Source organism: Manis javanica, chromosome 15 (genome assembly GCF_040802235.1).
Source record: "Manis javanica isolate MJ-LG chromosome 15, MJ_LKY, whole genome shotgun sequence".
NCBI lineage: Eukaryota > Metazoa > Chordata > Mammalia > Pholidota > Manidae > Manis > Manis javanica.
Window position 1 is genome coordinate 13,349,319 of NC_133170.1, and position 17,921 is coordinate 13,367,239.

Consider the following 17,921-nt stretch of genomic DNA (forward strand, 5'->3'; position numbering starts at 1 on the left):
GGTAAGAATATGTTTAATTTTGTAAGAAACCACCAAAGTGTCTTCCAAAGCTGTATCATTCTGCACTCTTATCAGCACTGAGTGCGAGTTCCTGTTGCTCAGCAGTCCTCCCAAGCATTCGGTGATGTCAGCCTTCCAGATTTCTGGCCATTCTGAGAAGTGTGTAGTGTAACGTTGTTTTAATTTGCATTTCCCTGATGACATATGATGTGGAGCATCTTTTCATATGCTTATATGCCATGAGGTGAGGTGTCTGTTAAGGCCTTCAGCCCATGTTAAAAAAAAATGAGATATAATTGACACATAACATTACATTAAATTTAGGTGTACAATGTAATGATTTGATATTGGTGTGTATTGCAGAAGGATCACCACAACAACCTCTAGCTAACATCCATCACCACACAGTTAAAAAAGTTTTTTTACTTATAATGAAAGCTTTTAAGACTTACTCTCTTAGCAACTTGTAAACATACAATATAGTATTATTAACTGTAGTCACCACGCTGATACTGTGTCTCCAGGACTGACTCAATTTTATAACTGGAAGTTTGTACCTTTTGACCCCCTCCACCTTTTTCACCCAACCCCCACCTCCCACCTCTGGCAATCCCCAGCCTATTCTCAGTGTCTATAATTTTGTTTGTTTGTTTTGGCCCATTTAAAAATTGTTTGTTTCCTTATTGAGTTTGATGAGTTCTTTGTATATTGTGGATAACAGTCATTTATCGGATAACAGTCATTTATCAGCTGTGTCTTTGCAGATATTTTCTCCCAGTCTGTGGCTTGTCTTCTCATTCTTTTGATAATATCTTTTGCAGAGCAAAAGATCTATATTTTTGTGGAGTCCAGCTTATCAACTATTTCTTTCATGGACTGTGTCCTTGGTGTTGTATCTAAAATGTCATTGCCATACCCAAGGTCATTTAGGTTTTCTCCTATGTTATCTTCTAAGAGTTTTATAGCTTTGCGTTTTGTACCTAGGCCCATGATCCATTTTGAGTTAATTTTCATAAAGGGTGTTAGGTCTATGGGTCTGGGTCGGCTCAGTTTGTTTGCTTGTGAATGTCCAGTTATTCCAGTGCCATACTTTGAAAAGACTATGATGGCCCTCTTTATTGATGGAGAAACTGAAACAGAAAGAGCTTGAGGAACTTGCTCAGGGTTATGCAGTTGGTAAATGGTCTTTCTGACCCTGGGGTTCATGGGCTTTAGTGCTGTAGGGCCCCTTACTATGCTGAACTGCCCCTTTGCAGTAAGGCCAACACTGATATTCAGGGCTTCAAGTTACAGCCTGATACCTCCTTATTTTGCCATGCTTTAACACAAAGAAAAGAATGTCAAATGGCAAAATTTCATTCTAGGAAGGTGAATTAGTAATATTTGCTGTATTTTGCTCTTGTTAATATCTAAGGCTGTTTTCATCACCCACTCCTCAAGGATCCTGCAAATAAAGCAGTGGTTTGGATTTCTCCAGGTATCTCCTGCTTTTCTTCGTATGCTTAACATCTCTCATTCATCGTAGTGGCTTAGTTAAGGGTTCTTTTTTTTCTTTCTCTCCTATCTAGCCATCATAGCCCATTTGCTTATTTCCCATGTATCTATGACACAGATGCTAAGAAATGATAGCAACTGCGCCGTGGTTATAGGAAGTAAAAACCATACAACTGTGAAGAACAGGAGTAGAAAGGCCAGACACACGGGGACTTTTTTCTATGTCACTTGTGCAGGGAAATTATTCTTTTTTCTTCTCTCCAATGCTGAAATCCCCAGGGACTTTTCTTTCAAATGCAGTCATTGTCTCTGAAATGGTATCTATGTGATAATATTTTGAGTTATTCCAAAAGATAATCTAGAGATCTAATGTGTAATTTCTGTGTTGGGGAACTTCTTTATTAAGATAATGTATTTTTATAGTAAAAGCTAAAACTTAACCCAAGCAAATGCAAAGTCTTCTCAAACTCCCTCCCTAGAGGTAAACAGTGTTTTGATGTGTATCCTCTCAGACATTTTCCCATTCAGAGTACAGTTTATTATCCAATATTGGAGGTAAAATAATATCATTATTCCAGGGCAACAGGCATAAACTAGGACCATTTCAAAGCAAATTGGGATGTGGAATCACCTTTTGTATATGTTTATAGCTATATCATAGAAACACCTAGACACACCTCATATATCCATTATATAGCGATTGCTCCTAAGATGGTTCCCGATAATTCCCACCTCCTTGTCTCCGTGTGTCATCCTCTCTTTGAGTGTAGGCTGGGTTTAGGGACTCATTTCTAGAATAGATTACAATATTGCAGAAGTAAAGGTCTGTCACTTTTGAGATTAGGTTATAAAGATGGTGGCTCGCATTTTGGGTTCTCGCAGTCTCTGGGGAGGGGTCACTTGGTCCGGGAGAGGCCCACTGTCACACTGGGGACACTTGGGCATCTTACGGTGGGGAGCACATGGTAAAGAACTGAGGTGTCCGACCTGCAGCCGGTGAGGAACTCGAGCAGCCAACAGCCACCTAAGTGAACTGGGAAGTGGATCCTCCAGCTTTTCGTGGCTGCAGCCCCAGCTGACAACCTGACTGTGAGTTCCTGAGAGGCCCTGAGCCAGAACCGTCCAGCTCAGACCAGCCGACCTCAGAGACTGTGGGAGAAAATCAGTCTTTGCGGTTTGACGCTGCTGAGTTTTGGAGTAATTTGTTATATACTGATAGAGACCTAATATATTTATTAAAAATCAAATCATATAAAGGTTGTTTTTAACAACTTTCTTCTTTTCCCACCCATTTGTCAGTAGATACCTCGTTTAGTATGCGTAGCAGAAAGCAATACTATCTTATAAAAAAAAGAGATGGAGAGAATATAAAATTCCATTCCAGTGACCATGGTGTTTTTGTTTTTGTTTTCTTTTTAAAAAATCAACAGTGGCTTAACAAACATCCCTGAAATACGTTTTTCTGCTTCTGCAATAATCGCCACAGAATAGCTTCTTAGGGGAAAATTCCAGGGTCATGGAGCAACACATTTAATTCTAGATTAATATTTATGAATTGTCTTCCAATTGAACTTGGCCTTTCCAATACTGAATATTATTAACTTTAAAAAGTCTTGCTAATATATAGATGAAAAATTACATTTGTCATGATTTGCAGAACTTCATTTAACTTTTTTTTTTTGTTACTCGTGAGGATTTCCTCTCCTGCGAAGGGCACTTCCATGTCTCTGATCTGCTTTCTTCTTAAGATGTTCATCTTTTCTTTATTGACACCTAAAGTGTCCTTTGTTAAAAGAATGTAGCTCTTCACCACATCTGTGACAAATGCCTTCCCCAGTTTGTCTTTTGACTTTGCTTGTGTTTATGTTTAAAACCGTTTTTCCATAAGGACTTTAAAAATGAGGCAGTGAGTTTCATCAGTTTCTTTCTTCTATAGCCTTTGATTTCTGTGGCCCAAGACTTTTTCATTTGGTATTTTGGTGATTTAATGGTTTGCATTTAAATTTCAGATCTATCTCTGATTTATTTTGGTATAATGAGGGAGAGATCCAATATTTTCTCCATATGTTCTAGCATCATTGGGTAAAAATGAAAGCAAAAAAATTATCTCCCCCGAGCTGATTTCAAATACCAAATTTATCCATGCTAGAAAATCTTGTATGTGTGGGTCTATTTTGGAAGTCCTACTTTTCTTCCATAGCCTTATCTCATTAGTTCAATTCTACAGCTGCACTGCCTTAGTTGCAGTAGCTTTAAAGTAAATTTTAATATCTCATAAGGCCAATCACTGTTTCTTTGTCAGAATTTTCCTTGCAATTCTTTTATATTTTTCTGTTAGGTACAATTGAGATTGCTTTTCAAGTTCAAATGATTGCTGTTGAGATGTTTATTTAAATTTCATTAATTGATATATAATTAGAAAATGGGCACTTTCTATCCAGGAATAAGATATGTGTATTTATATATTCAATCTTTATTTCCCTAAACAGAGTATTTATTTTTTTCTTAGATTATATTTTTTGAGGTGATGCTTAGATAGTTTATGTTTTTGATGCTTCTGTTTTTATATCCAGTAATGTCTTATTTTCATAATGCTTTCAGTGATTATTGTTTATATATATGGAACAGTTATTCATTTTTATTTATAGCCAGCCACCTTATTTAAGTTTCTTAGCATGTTTATATTTTTCAGTTTATCCTCTTGGATTTTCCAGATATGCACTTATATATGTATATATCTTACGAATAGTGATGGTTTGTTCTCTTTTCTAGTATCTAGTTCCTGTGTTGTCTGTTCTGTAAGGGGAGTGCTTTTAGTGTTTCTTCAGTGAATGCAATGCTGGGTTTCTTTCTGCTCCCTCTCCTATCGCTTTCGCTTCAGTGGACTCCTACCCCTTTCAGTTTCTAGTTCTGTGATTGTGAGCAAGCTCCTGACACACCAAAGAAGTGGAACTTAGGTTATGAGTGGCTGGGCCAGGATGCACACTCAGGAGTCTCTGAGTGCAGGTGAGCCCTGAAATCACACTCTCAGTACTATTCTTCTGGCCTCAAAAAATGATTTTGGAAACTTGCTTGCTTCCAGCCTCTCTCTTCTGTTCCAGTTCTGTCAGTTGGTCTCTTTCTCTCTTTCCCTCTCTCCTTCCTTCCTGTTCTTCCCCTTCTTCCCTCCCTTCTTCCCCTCTCTTCTTCCTCACTCTCTCTTTCTTCCTGTCTCCCTCCCTCATCCTTTGTCTCCGTCTCTCCCTCCCTCCTCCTGCTTATTGTTTAAAGGTCTCCTAAATCTGTCCATCAAACCGCATCCCAGAATGCATCCTGTTTTAGTATTTGTGGTGGAAATCTGAGGTGGATTTAATAAGCACGCAGACACACCACTGATGTGACTAGAGCAAGGTAGGATGGATCTCTGGCCTTGAGGACAGCAGATTCCATCCTGTAACCACAGCATTGTCCCTCTGTGAGGGGATATCTTTGGGGAGGTGCTTTCTGAGTGGGCTTGTTGTTTAACCCTGACCACTTTCATCTTTAATAAATTGTTCAAAGTTCCTAATTCAGGGACTTGACTGCTTTGGGGACTCTTCTGCATATTCTCCTCTTGTCCTTCACTACTATACAATCCTCAGTATGACAGGAAACACAGCTCACTGTGAGAGGCTTAAATGAATCTGCCTTCTGGAAAGTCATTATTTTAGGAGGGAGCACAAAAGGGAGGGCAGGAGATAGTTGAGATTTTTGTGGGAAAATGGAAAGCAAGAGGCAAATAGAAGTTCTCTTCGGAAGAGAGGAAATGGTGATAGATTTTAAAAATTGGTGTGTATTAATTTTCCTCTACTTTCTTTACATGAATCTTACTTCAGAGAAAGATTGCTGCTTTAACCAAGTCACTGTGAGTGAAGCACAGGTCTGTCTTGGGTGGTTGGGATGGGGATGGATAAGGAGGAAGGAAAAGGACAAAGAGAGAAACTTCTTATTTGCAAGTGACAGAATTTGCAACTCAGCTTAGCACATCTTCTTTTATTCAGCAAATCACTGTTGAGCTCTGACTGTGATGACGGCTTTGATGGAGGATGCAAAGAAAGAGGAGGCATGGTTCCTGACTTCCAGGTACTTGCAGCCAGTGAGTCAGACAGCCAAGTACTTGGAGTAGAGAAGTACTTGGAAGTACCCGGGAGTACTTGGGAGTAGGGAAGAGTGCCGAACTTACTCTTGAAGGACAAGTGGAATTTGAATTGGCAGAGAATTGGTAAATGGCACATTCTGAGCCTGGTAAGGAGCAAGAGAAATGGGTTTTGGTTGCATAGTGGTGAATGGTTGGTTCCAGCAGACTTACGACTATGAGAATGAAAAGCACCTCTTGAGCAGTTAGGATAAGGGTTGATGTGGGGTTTGAGAGCCACTCTAAATTCTTTGGTATCACCTTGATATCTGGGATCAGTCCATGTCTGGTAGTAGCACGGAAGAGTCAGAGATATGAGTTAAGAGACAGCCATGCCAATAGTCCAATCTAAAGTGCAGACAATGGAACTAGCATACAATGGGCATATCTAAAATAGGCAGCAGAAAACCCTCCACATTTAAGTAAAGTTAATGATAGAGAAGGATGATGCACAATAATCAAGGTTTGAGCCTCAGGTGATTTTGTGAGAAACTGGACTGACAAGCAAATTTGACATGATCTGTGTACCTCCTGTCCTGAGTCATGGAATCTGGGGTGGAATTGAGTTTTCTTTTGCCAGTTGACTGCGTTACCATTTCATGTTTTCTTTAAAAATGTTTCCCATTGTGAGATGGGATTCTTGATCCGTTGCTGTACCTCCTTCATCAGTTACATGTTGAATTGTCTTCAAGTGATCCTCCAGTGGATGTTCCGGTTGAATGAAAAGTTGTAAATAGAGGGGGAGGTTAGAATCCTATTATGAAACATCCTGGCTGGCTTCCTTCTTGCTCTTTGATAATATGGGGTGCCTGTATTTGAGAACTAAAGATCTACCATGCATGCTAGGACTTCTGCTCATGGAGGAGGGCAGGGGAGAATTAAGATAAGACCAGTTCCACATTAGCGACTTTGCTAGTTCCTCACTTCTAGTCCCCTGTATAGGGGATGTTTGCGCACCTGGTAAATGAGTTAGTTGGGGATAGATGCGAGAGGCAGACTCCCTAGCATACCCATTCCTTTTCTTTATCCTTCCTCAGAGTAAACCAACTCCATGCTTTCAGCACCACAAAGCACTTATTCCAGGTGTACCCTTTGCCCCGTAAAACACAAAAATACACCCAAACATGCACATGGAGCAAATCCAACCAAAATATTTTTCAATAGACAGAAAGTTCTCAAAAATGAAAATCACTAAGTTTGCATATGGCGGAGATACCAAGGCATAAATAGAGCCTGTCTGCTGGTGCCAGGCATCTGACCACTAGCGGGCCAGCCCATATGGCTGAGACACTGTCCCACTGGCAGCACGTGCCCTTGGCTCAATGGGTATTCCTAGTGTATTCCAGATATAGAAGCACCTGTCTCAGAAGTTTAAATAACCTACTATAAAAATTGGTAAATTGATCATATGCATAAATTCATCAATTTTGGTACAATTAACTGTGCATTCCAATGATTCTATTTTGATGTTGGATATCAGGGTATCTAGCTTAGTTGTGTAAGTTCACTGAAATAGGGTGATATTTGTGGACAAGTTGTTACCCAAGCTCTTGGCAGAGACTACAATCATGTTTCTTTTCATTCTCAGCTCCCTTGGACATTATCCTGTTTTCTGTCTCTGTTGGTTTCTGTGTGGAAATAACTCCTCCAGCATTTGTTCTCCTGTGTTTTTCCTATTTACTCTGTTGGCAAAACTCAACTGTGTTTATTTGGGGGCTTTAAGGGACTGAGATTTCTTGTTCTATTTCACCTACTTTTATTAATGTTGAAAAATGAATTAAACTACTACTAATAATAATGAGCAATCTACTACTACTTGGAGCAATCTGACAGATTCCATGCAGAAGGATTTATATTATGGTCTTACTGTTTTTCTTTGCTAATCTACGAGGTAGAGACTATTTTACTGTTATTTCTAGTTGAGAAAGCCAAGGCTTAGAGAGTTCATGGAATATACCCAAGATCTCATATGTATTAAGAGGTAGAATCAGAATTCAAATGCAGGTTAGCCTGCTTCCAAAGCTTATTAAATAAGCTACAACTACACCAGCCTATTTTGTAGGAGTCCTTCTTGAACTGTAAATTATATAGATCCATTTTAAATTAAAGCTGTTAGAAAATTTTAGCATGAAATACTGTCAATGTAAATACCTCTAAATGCCAAAGTGTTAGCCTAATGCACCAGAAATTAAAGTTGTTTGCTAAATTAATCAAAAGCACTGATTAAAGCTCTAAAGAGGACCTAAGCATTGAAAAAATAAGGATGGTAGGTTTAGCAGAGTTTTTTGAATTTGGGTGTAATGACTACTTCAATGCTTTTTAGGAATGCAAATATTGAATTATTGTAAAAAAAATGGTTGTTTTTCCATTTCTATGATGTTCTTCTTGGTTGGCACACCAAATACAAACATAGTCTGCCTTTGGGTTAATCCAGCAATGAGGAAAGTAGTTAATATTTACAAACAAGTAGCCATTGAAAATCACAGCCAAGTCCCCACAACACTCACGATGTACTGATGAGCCATGTCTTTTCTAACAATTGTGGGAATTTCAAAACTGCATGTGTCAGGCACAAAGGAAGCATTGTTACATAGCCAAGTGTTGCACAGCAGCCAGGCTCCTTTGTAGAATGTTCAATGAGAATCCTTCGTAAACTCTGAAAATGTGGTCATTCTAGCATTTAAATGCAAATTTTAATAACTCTTAAAAAATTATCTTAGATTGTTAGTAGGTGGTCCTTTGTCACAAATAAAAATCAAAATCTGTGGAGAGATGTGCCAGTCATCTGTTAGAGCTCAAGAAGTGTCTCACTGTTTTTGTCATTTCATGTCTTATCAGTAGGACCTATTGGTCCAGTATCCTGGCCAAAAGGGGTGAGGGAAAGAGGAAGAGGGGAGATTCTAAAGCTGGTTAGTTGATTTATTTATGTAGAGGAGAGGGATAATTATTAATACTAATCCTTTACCTTTGGAATATCCGCTAGAATTCATGGAGCATTCCATCAACTCATCTTGATTTTGATTTAGGCCCCCGTAAGTGTGGTAGGTGGGACATGGTTCCCAACACTAGCATTTTAAAAATGAACACGAGAGAAAGAGAGTGAGTGACTTGCCTAACATCACACTTGCTAATTCCTCACCTTTTTGAATTTCACTCCTTTCCTTTTTGCCTATGGAGAAAGTCTAAACCTCTTCATCAGCCTTATAAAGCCCTTCATAATCTGGTCCTCGCCTGCTTTGTGAATTCATCTCCTATGTAAACTATTGCATACTTGCCCTATGTACTCTACCTTATGCCAAACACTTGGCTCTACTGTCTTCAGGGTTTCCCAAATTTAGGATTTAATCAGCTAGAAAATTACCAAGCGAGGTAATAAATGGACAGTGTTGATAATTTTGTATTTTGGCGAGTAAGGAAATTACAAAATCAGCCATTTTATTGAAGACTTTCCAGGTTAACATCTTAAATAGAAAGCACATAATCTAAAGGAAAAAATGCTGTTAATTAATATACAATGTAAAGCCTCACTTGTTCCTGTATTTTCCTCATTTTGCCAGAGACTTTTGAAAAAATTGTTCTGGGCTGGGCCTGGCTAGGGTATCTGGGAACTTGTGCCTTTGAACATGCTGTTTTCTGTTAGGAATTGTCTACTTTTCTCATGCCTCTAGCTTTGGCCTGTCTGACTAAATCCTCTTAAGCCTTTAATTCTCAGTTTACGTGTTGACCTTAGAAAATCTTTTCCCACCTCCCTCCACCTGTTTTCTCCCACCTACACCCCCACCCTCCAGTTATCACTCTGTGCGTCCTCTTCTATGCAATGATAACCTGAACTGGGGCTGTTTATTTTCCTGCTCTCTTTTGCCACCACCCTATGAGCTTCTAGAAGACAGCGACTGACTCTGATTCACCCTCAATCCGAAAGTTTAGCACATTGTCTTTTGCATATACCCAATGCATAATACAAATTGAATAGAGAAATGGATGCATGAGTAAATGACGGAGTGAGTAAGTACCTGGGTACCCAGCCCTTTGTTTGTGCCTTGTATGTCTTCCGTGATCTGCAGTTTCAGGCACAGAAGACATATTCCAACAGACACAAACACTCACTGAACTGAATTAATTTATGGGTTTTGACCTCATCGGTTCTTCTATTTTTCTTTGTCAAGGAAAACTAATTATGTTCTCCATTATCAGAGTGTCTGGGAACAGTCTGCAGCTGCTCTGAAAGGCTTCCATGGGCTCCAGCGCCTCCCTCGGCTCTTTGGTCAGCTTGTGTTTTCTGCTTGCCTGTTCATTTTTGGTGTACCATCTTGATTCACATTTTTATTTATTTTTTATGGCAAAAGGAGTGCTAGGGCATCCCCTGCGGCACATCTGGAGAACAGTCAGCATTTCCAAATCAACAGAGGCGTATGACGCTTTGCCATCTTGTTTTCATTTCTTTCAAGAATATACTTTTTTTTTTTTCACCTTTCAAAACACTTGTTAAAGCAACTTACCCAGGAAGGACAGCCATAACTGCTCGTAAGTGATGCAAGCCCTTTCACCTGGGGACATATGCTCGCTAAGCAGTATGAGTTCCTGGCTGGAGCATTTTCCCTGCTCACAAGATGACTGTGACAAGTGTCATTTTACCGACTCTTGCTCAGTCGCAGGGTGACTCGCTTCTCTGCCATCTCCCACATGCTGCCTGTAGACAGGGGATTGCCGAGACACTATGCAGCCCCAAGAAGCCCGGGCTGCAGTCTGGGCTTTGGGCTATGGCGCAGAAGAAATACTAGCTCTTCTTGAAACTCTCTTCCTTTGCCTCCCATAGCATTCTCTTTTGTTTTTGAAAATAACTAATAACAACTAATAATAACTAGTAATAACTCCAACTACTTAGGAATACTGCCTATGTATTAGGTAGTTTATGTACCTTATTTATAATCATTCTATTTGTTAGCCCCCCCCCCAGAAAAAAAAAACTTTTTTTGTGCCCATTTTACAAGTGAGAAAGCTGAAAAGCAGAGTATTAAGTGATTTGGCCAGAACTGTACAGCAGTAAGTGGTGGGGCTGAAGTCATGTGACCCCAAAACCTCTGTTCTTTCTATTACACTGTGCTGCCTTCCTTATCGGGTGACCTTGATCATAGCTATGTGGTTTTATGCTGCTGTTTAACTCCTGTAAGGAGAAATAAAATGCCTTTCTCATGGGACTGCTTTGAGAATTAATGGAGTAGTATATATATTAAAGGACCTGGCATAGTGTCTTGTATATAGTAAAAACTGAGTATTTTTCTTAAGTCCTTCATTTTCTTCTGTTATCCTTCTTTTTCTGTTGACCCAACCCGCTCTTTACATATCTGATTGTCCATCCTAAGTCTGTTCTGTTTTGTATCTCTCTGGGAGATATTATTAGTTCCCTCAGATTGAGTATAAGGATTGTGGCTGTGACTCAGTTTTCCCTTATTATTAGGATAAAAAATGCTGAGAGCCAAAGTTTGAGCCATGGGACATAACCACATTTAGGTGATGGGAGATAGAAGTGCTGCTTTGCAAGAAAAGAGAGAAAAAACAAATAGGAGGTGGCTGCATAGGTTGTTACATGACCATGGATATCCAGGGAAGCGAAGCTTGTGAGAAAGGAGTTGGTTAACAATATCAAATGCCAGAGTGGCTGGGATGAGTAAGAAATGAGGAAATGTTATTTGATTTGATTTGGTCATTTGGATGTATTCAAAGACCTTGGGAATAAAGGTGATGGGCTGTAGACAAATGAAAAGGTTGGTGAATAGAGGCAGTCAGTGTTTTGACTGTAATAAAAGGCAAAGAGGGCACTGTATAATGATAATGGGGTGAAACAAGCAAGAAGATGAAACATTTGTAAGTATATATGCACCTGACTTAGGAGTAGCAAAATACATTAAGCAAATATTAATGGATCTAAAGGGAGAAATTGACAGCAATACAATAATAATAGGAACTTCAGCATCCCATTTACATCAAGGATCTATCTTTTGAACAGAAAATCAATAAGGAAACATGCGCCTTGGTTGACATATTAGACCAGATGGACTTAATAGATACATACAAAACATTTCAACAGAAAGCAGCAGAATACTCATTCTTTTTAAGTGTGCATGGAACATTCTCCAGGTTGAGCACATGATGTTAGGCTGCAAAAGATGTCTCAGTAAATTCAAGATCGATCATAGCAAAGCTCAAGCTTCTTTTCCTACTACAATAGTGTGAAACTAGAAATGAATTACAAGAAAACTGGAAAAACTACAAATACATAGAGATTAAATAAACATGTTACTGAACAACTACTGGGCCATAGAAGAAATCAAAGGAGAAAAAAATACCTAGATACAAATAAAAACAAATATGACATACCAAAGTCTATGGAATGTAGTAAAAGGGGTTCTAAGAGGGAATTTCATAGCAATGCAGGTCTACCTCAAGAAAGAAGAGAAATCTCAAATAAATAATCTCATATAACACCAAAGGAACTAGAGAAAGAAGAAACAAAGCCCAAAGTAAGTATAAGGAAGTAATTAATAAAGATCACAGAGGAAATAAATGAAATAAGGAATAAAAAGACAATAGAAAAGATCAATGGAACTAAGAGCTGGTTTTTTGAAAAATATACAAAATTGGTAAACCTTTGGCTAGACTCACCAGGAAAAAGGAGTGAGCTCAAATAAATAAAATCAGAAGTGAGAGAGGAGAAGTTGTAACTGATACCACAGAATTACAAAGGATCAAAGAGACAATATGAACAATTATATGTCTACAAATTGGGAAACCTAGAACAAGTGGGTAAACTCCTAGTAACGTACAATATTTTAAGACTGAATCATGAAGAAATAGAAAATCTGAATAGTAAGGAGATTGAATTAAAAACCTGCCAACAAACAAAAGTACAAAACCAGATGGCTTCATTGGTGAATTCTACCAAAGATTCAAAGATTTAATAAGTATCCTTCCCAAACTTTTCCAAAAAACTAAGGAAGAGGGAACACTTCCACACTTACTTTATGAGGCCAGCATTATATTTTTTTCTATGTTATTTTATTATATTATTATTACTTATAATGAGGGACATACAATAAAATGCACAAATCTTAGTGTATAACATGGTGAATTCTGACATGTGTATACACTTGTAATCATCATCCATATTAAAATATCAAAATTCTAATTTTACCCCCTTTACCTATTTCAGTTATCCCCTCACCCCACCCCTACAGCAAACACCAGTGTGTTCTCTGTGTCTGAATCTATTTCTGCTTTGTTTTGTTTGTTTTTTAGATTCCACACATTAGTGAAATCATATGGTATTTGTCTTTCTCTGTCTGATTTATTTCACTTAGCATAATACCCCCATGGTCCATCCATGTTGTTGCAAATGGCAAGGTCTCATTATTTTTTATGGCTGAATAATATTCCTTTGTATAGAGGCCAGCATTATCTTGCTAACAAAATCAGACAAGGAGACCACAAAAGCAGAAAATTATAGACCAATACAGCTGATTACCCTAGATGCAAAAATCTTCAGCAAAATATTTGCAATCTGATTTTAATAATACAGTCAAGGGATCATAACCAAGTAGGATTTATTTCAGGGATGTAAGGATGCTGTAATATCCAAAATCATTGAAGGTGGTATGCCACTTTAACAAAATGAGGATGAAAATCATATGATCATTTCAATAGAAGCAAGAAAACCATTTGACAAAACTCAGTATCTATTTATGATAAAATTTCTCAACAAAGTGGGTATAGAAGGAATGTTGCTCAATATAATTAAGGCCATATATGATAATCCCACAGCTAACATCATGTTCAATTGTGAAAAGCTGAAAGCTTTTCATCTGAGATCAGGAACAAACAAGGATTCTCTAGTTTTATTCAACATAGAAGTCCTAGCCATAGCAATTTGGCAAGAAAAAGAAACAAAAGGCAAAAATTGGAAAGGAGGGAGTCCAACTGTTACTCTTTGCAGATGACATGCTATTTATAGAAAACCCTAAAGACTCCACTTAAAAATGGTTAGAATAAATAAGTTCAGTAAGGTTGCAGAATACAGAATTAATATATAAAAATCCCTTGTATTTCTATATACTAAAAATGAACTTTCTGAAAGAGAAATCAAGAAAACAATCCCATTTACAATTGCACCAAAAAGAATATGATATCTAGTAATAAACTTAACCAAGGAGATGAAAGATCTGAAGACGGAGAAGTCTAAGACACTGATGAAAGAAATTGAAGAAGACACAAAAAATAGGAAAGATATTCCATGCTCATGGGTTGGAAGAATTAATATTGTTAAAATTGACCATACTACTCCAAACAGTCTAAAGATTCAATGTAATCCTTATCAAAATTCTAGTGGGATTTTTTCACAGAACTAGAGCAAATCTAAAATTTACATGGAACCACAAAAGACTGACTCTGAATAGCCAAAATGATCTTGAAAAGGAACAAATTAGGAGGTACCATACTTTCTGCTACAAAGCTATAGCAATCAAAACAGTATGGTGTTGGTATAAGAACAGAAATAAATATCAGTGGACAGAACAGACAGCCTTGAAGTAAACCCACACATATATGGTCAATTAATTTACAACAAGGAAGCAGGAATATACAATGGGGAAAGGACAGTCTCTTCAGTAAATGGTGCTGGGAAAACTGGACAGCTACATGCAAAAGAATGAATCTGGATTACTGTCTTAGACTGTGAACAAAAATTAACTTGAAATGAAATTAGAGACTTGAATGTAAGAACTGAAACCATAAGAAACATAGGTAGTTAACTCCTTGACATTGGTATTAGTGATGTTTTTCTAGATCTGATTCCAAAGGCAAGAGAAACACAAAAATAAGGAAGTGGGACTATATCAAACTAAAAAGCTTTGGCAGAACAGAGAAAACAGTCAAGAAAATGCAACCCACTAAGTGGGAAAAGACATTTGCAAATCATGTATCTGATAAGGGGTTAATATCCAATATATATATAAAGAAATCAATACAACTCGACAACAACAAAAAAGCCAATTAAGAAAATGGGCTGAATTAGACCATTTTTCTAAAGAAGACATACAGATGGCCAGCAGGTACATGAAAAGGTGCTCATCATTGGTAATCATTAGGAAAATGCAGATCAAAACTACATGAGATATCACCTTACATCTGTCAGAATGGCTAATATCCAAAAGAAAAGAAACAACAAGTGTTGGTGAGGACGTGGAGTAAGTAAGTACTTATCGGAAGTAAATGAAAGCACCAATTTGAAAAATATGCACCCCATGTTCATTGCAGCATTATTTACAATAGCCAAGATAAGGAAACAACTTAGGTGTCCACCAATGGATGAATGTTAAAGATGTATTTACATATATTACATATATTCAGCCACTAAAAAAAAATGAAACCTTGCCATTGTGACAACATGGATAGACATGACATAGAGAGTACTATGCTAAGTGAAGTAAGTCAGAGAAAGACAAATAACTGCATGATTCACTTTTATGTAGAATCTAAAAAACAAAAAAATCCTCAGATTCATACAGAGAATAGATTGGTTGGGGATGGGTTTAAGTGGGTCAAAATAGGTGAAAAGGGTGAAAAAGTGCAAACTTCCAGTTATAAAATAAAGAAGTTATTGGATGTAATGTAGAGCATGGGGAATATAATCAATACTGTATCAACTTTGTATGGTGACAGATGGCAACTACTTATTGTTGTGATCATTTTGCAATGTATACAAAAGTTAAATCACTTTATACACCTACAACTAATACACTATTATTGTTCAAATACATCAATAAAAGAAAAATAAAAGGAGGAGACTGTGAGAATGTTGCAGAGGAGAGATAATTGATTGGTAAATTGTATCAATTTTGAAGAAAACCTGAGACTATAACATCAAGATCACAGGGAGAAAAAAATGTTCATTGCATTTTTCTTTATGTGGTTGTATTAATTTTTATTTTTAAATTTCTTCTTTATTCTGCAAAATATTTTCCAAAAGAAGCATTTTTTATATTTTAATAGCTCTCAAAAATTAATCAGATTTAAAATGATGAAGTAATGTAAGTTCATGGCACTATAAAGGTATAGATACATATAACATGAAAATCAGAAGTCCCTACATACCTAATACCCCATTTCCATTTCTTTAAAACAACCACCATCAAAATTTTTCTTTGTAGCCTTTCAGTTTTATATACATATGTCTAAAAATCAGAAAACATTATTGAAAAATCACAGGTAAAGAAGTTAAAACTTGAAAAGGATAATGTCATCTGGATTCTGGTATTCTGATTCTTGAAAGAATAATAAAACTGTAAGAGAGAATAAACTTGCAAGGAAGAAGAGAATGGAAGAGGAGAGACAATAGCAGACAAAAGACGTTAACAAGATTTTAGGAGATGAAAAGCAGATGGCCCAGTGACATCTGACTGGGAGAGCACAGAAATCTAAAACAGTGCTTGCAAGCAAGGGAAGCCAGCAAGGAGGAAGCCAGCTCATGTTTCAGAATTCCTGAAAGACTCCGCAGCTAGAGGTGAGTCGTGATGACACTAAAACCAGGAGGCTTGGTTGGAAGTGTTCCCGGTCGCCTCTTACACACAGACAGTTTGCTGGAGCCCAAATGTTAGAAGAGTGGAGATGAAACAGAGACTCTGGACTTGGGACATCAGCTGAAAGAAAACAGGAATGAAGAGAAAGGTTGTGGTTTGAAGAGTGAAGCCTCGGCCCCTCCCTTTTCACTTAGCTCCCAGGATGATTACCATCTAGGCTTATAACTAACCAAGAAATTGGAAGGTTTCTCTTTGGGGAAACTAACTAGTGCAAGAGAAAAGGTGGACATACTGACATTTGGGGATCCTCCCGTGAAATGTCTGCGTCCCTGCTGGGTCACACTCTAGTGAGGTCCAGCAGTTGGTAATTACCGCACAAGCATGAAGTGCTTCCAGTCAGCTGTTCAGTACCTCCTCCTTAAATGTAAACGGACAGCTACGGATCTGTCAATATTTCTAGAGAACCTCTAACATGAAAGACAGAGGCCAAAAGAAACCAATAGAAAACCCACACACAAAATAGACCATTGTCTGCTTCCAGTACTAGGAAGCAGAACAATGTATAACAAATGGTATAGTTATGATTCTCACAAAGAAAATATACTGCACTCACAAAGGTCAGGGAGTTATGAAAATAAAACTTGAAGGTAAAGAACTTTTCGATATTCAAGATGTGGTAGTGACAACTAAAAGTTCAGTAGTTGAATATGTAAAATATTCCTCAAAAAGGAGAAAAGAAAAACAAAGAGGTGAAAAATCACAAAAAGGTGAGAAATTTGGCTAATAGGAATCCCAGGAAGAGAAATATGAAAGGAAGGGAAGGTAAAATTATTATAGAAACAATAGAAGGCTTTTTCTAGAACTTAAGCTTCCTGGTTGCAGGGACCTCTAAGTGTCCAGCACACTGAATGCAAAAAGACCTATCAAGGGTATATCATTGTGAAATTTCAGAATCCGTAATTTAAGATCTTACAAATCTTCAAAGACAAAAAATTATTACAGTCAAATAATTAGATGTAAGAGTGTTGCTAGCACGCAACAGAAATACCACAAGCTAGAAAACAATGGCCTGTGGAAAATTATTTCTAAATATCCAGCCAAACTAAATGTTTCCAACATTTGAAAGCTCAAAAAATGTACTTTGCTTGCACCCTTTCTCAGTAAGGAAACAGAATACATATTATACCCATATGACAAAGTACCAAGAAAGAGAAAAAATTATGTATAAAGGAAGCTGAGTATTACAATACAGAAAGGAGGCGAAGGCAGTTCCCGAGGTGACAGGTTTCTGTTGAGGCTAAAGAGGAAGCAGCTCTGACTAGAGCAGGACCGAGGCTCCAGAAGAGATGTTTCCAAGAAAAAGAAAATGAACTGATCGATTTCTTGATGTGTTTGACCACCCTGAGATTAGAAGGGTAATTGTTGAAAGGTACATGATAAATGAAGCAAATGAGAAAAGCTAGGCAGTAGCTAACTCCAAGAAGGGCAAATTTTAAAAAGCCTACAAGAAAGGAAATACAGCGAGAGTCCACTGCATGACTCGGCTATGAAATCATACTTAGAGACTCATCATCGTACAATATTGCTTTTCCTAAAATTTTTTTTTTACATATTTCTATTAGGGAATGTGTGGCAAAGGACAGTCTGTGCCTGTCTATCTGGGGTAGCATTAGAAAGTGATATCTTCACCTTCCAGAGCAGTA

The 17,921-nt window shown here is 37.6% G+C and overlaps 1 protein-coding gene across 4 annotated transcripts in view; it reads left to right on the plus strand.

The window, feature by feature from the left end:
- ST8SIA1 (ST8 alpha-N-acetyl-neuraminide alpha-2,8-sialyltransferase 1) overlaps nt 1-17,921 on the plus strand; it is a 129,135-nt gene that overhangs the window by 14,608 nt on the left and 96,606 nt on the right. Inside the window, exon 1 of one of the 4 annotated variants that reach the window (XM_073223484.1) lies at nt 4,288-5,595. The exons of the other annotated variants lie outside the window; for them this stretch is intronic. Coding sequence (XP_073079585.1) covers nt 5,540-5,595 — 56 coding nt within the window. The 5' untranslated portion in view covers nt 4,288-5,539. Of the gene's footprint in view, nt 1-4,287; nt 5,596-17,921 lie in introns of those variants that run through there. 4 annotated transcript variants of the gene reach the window in all.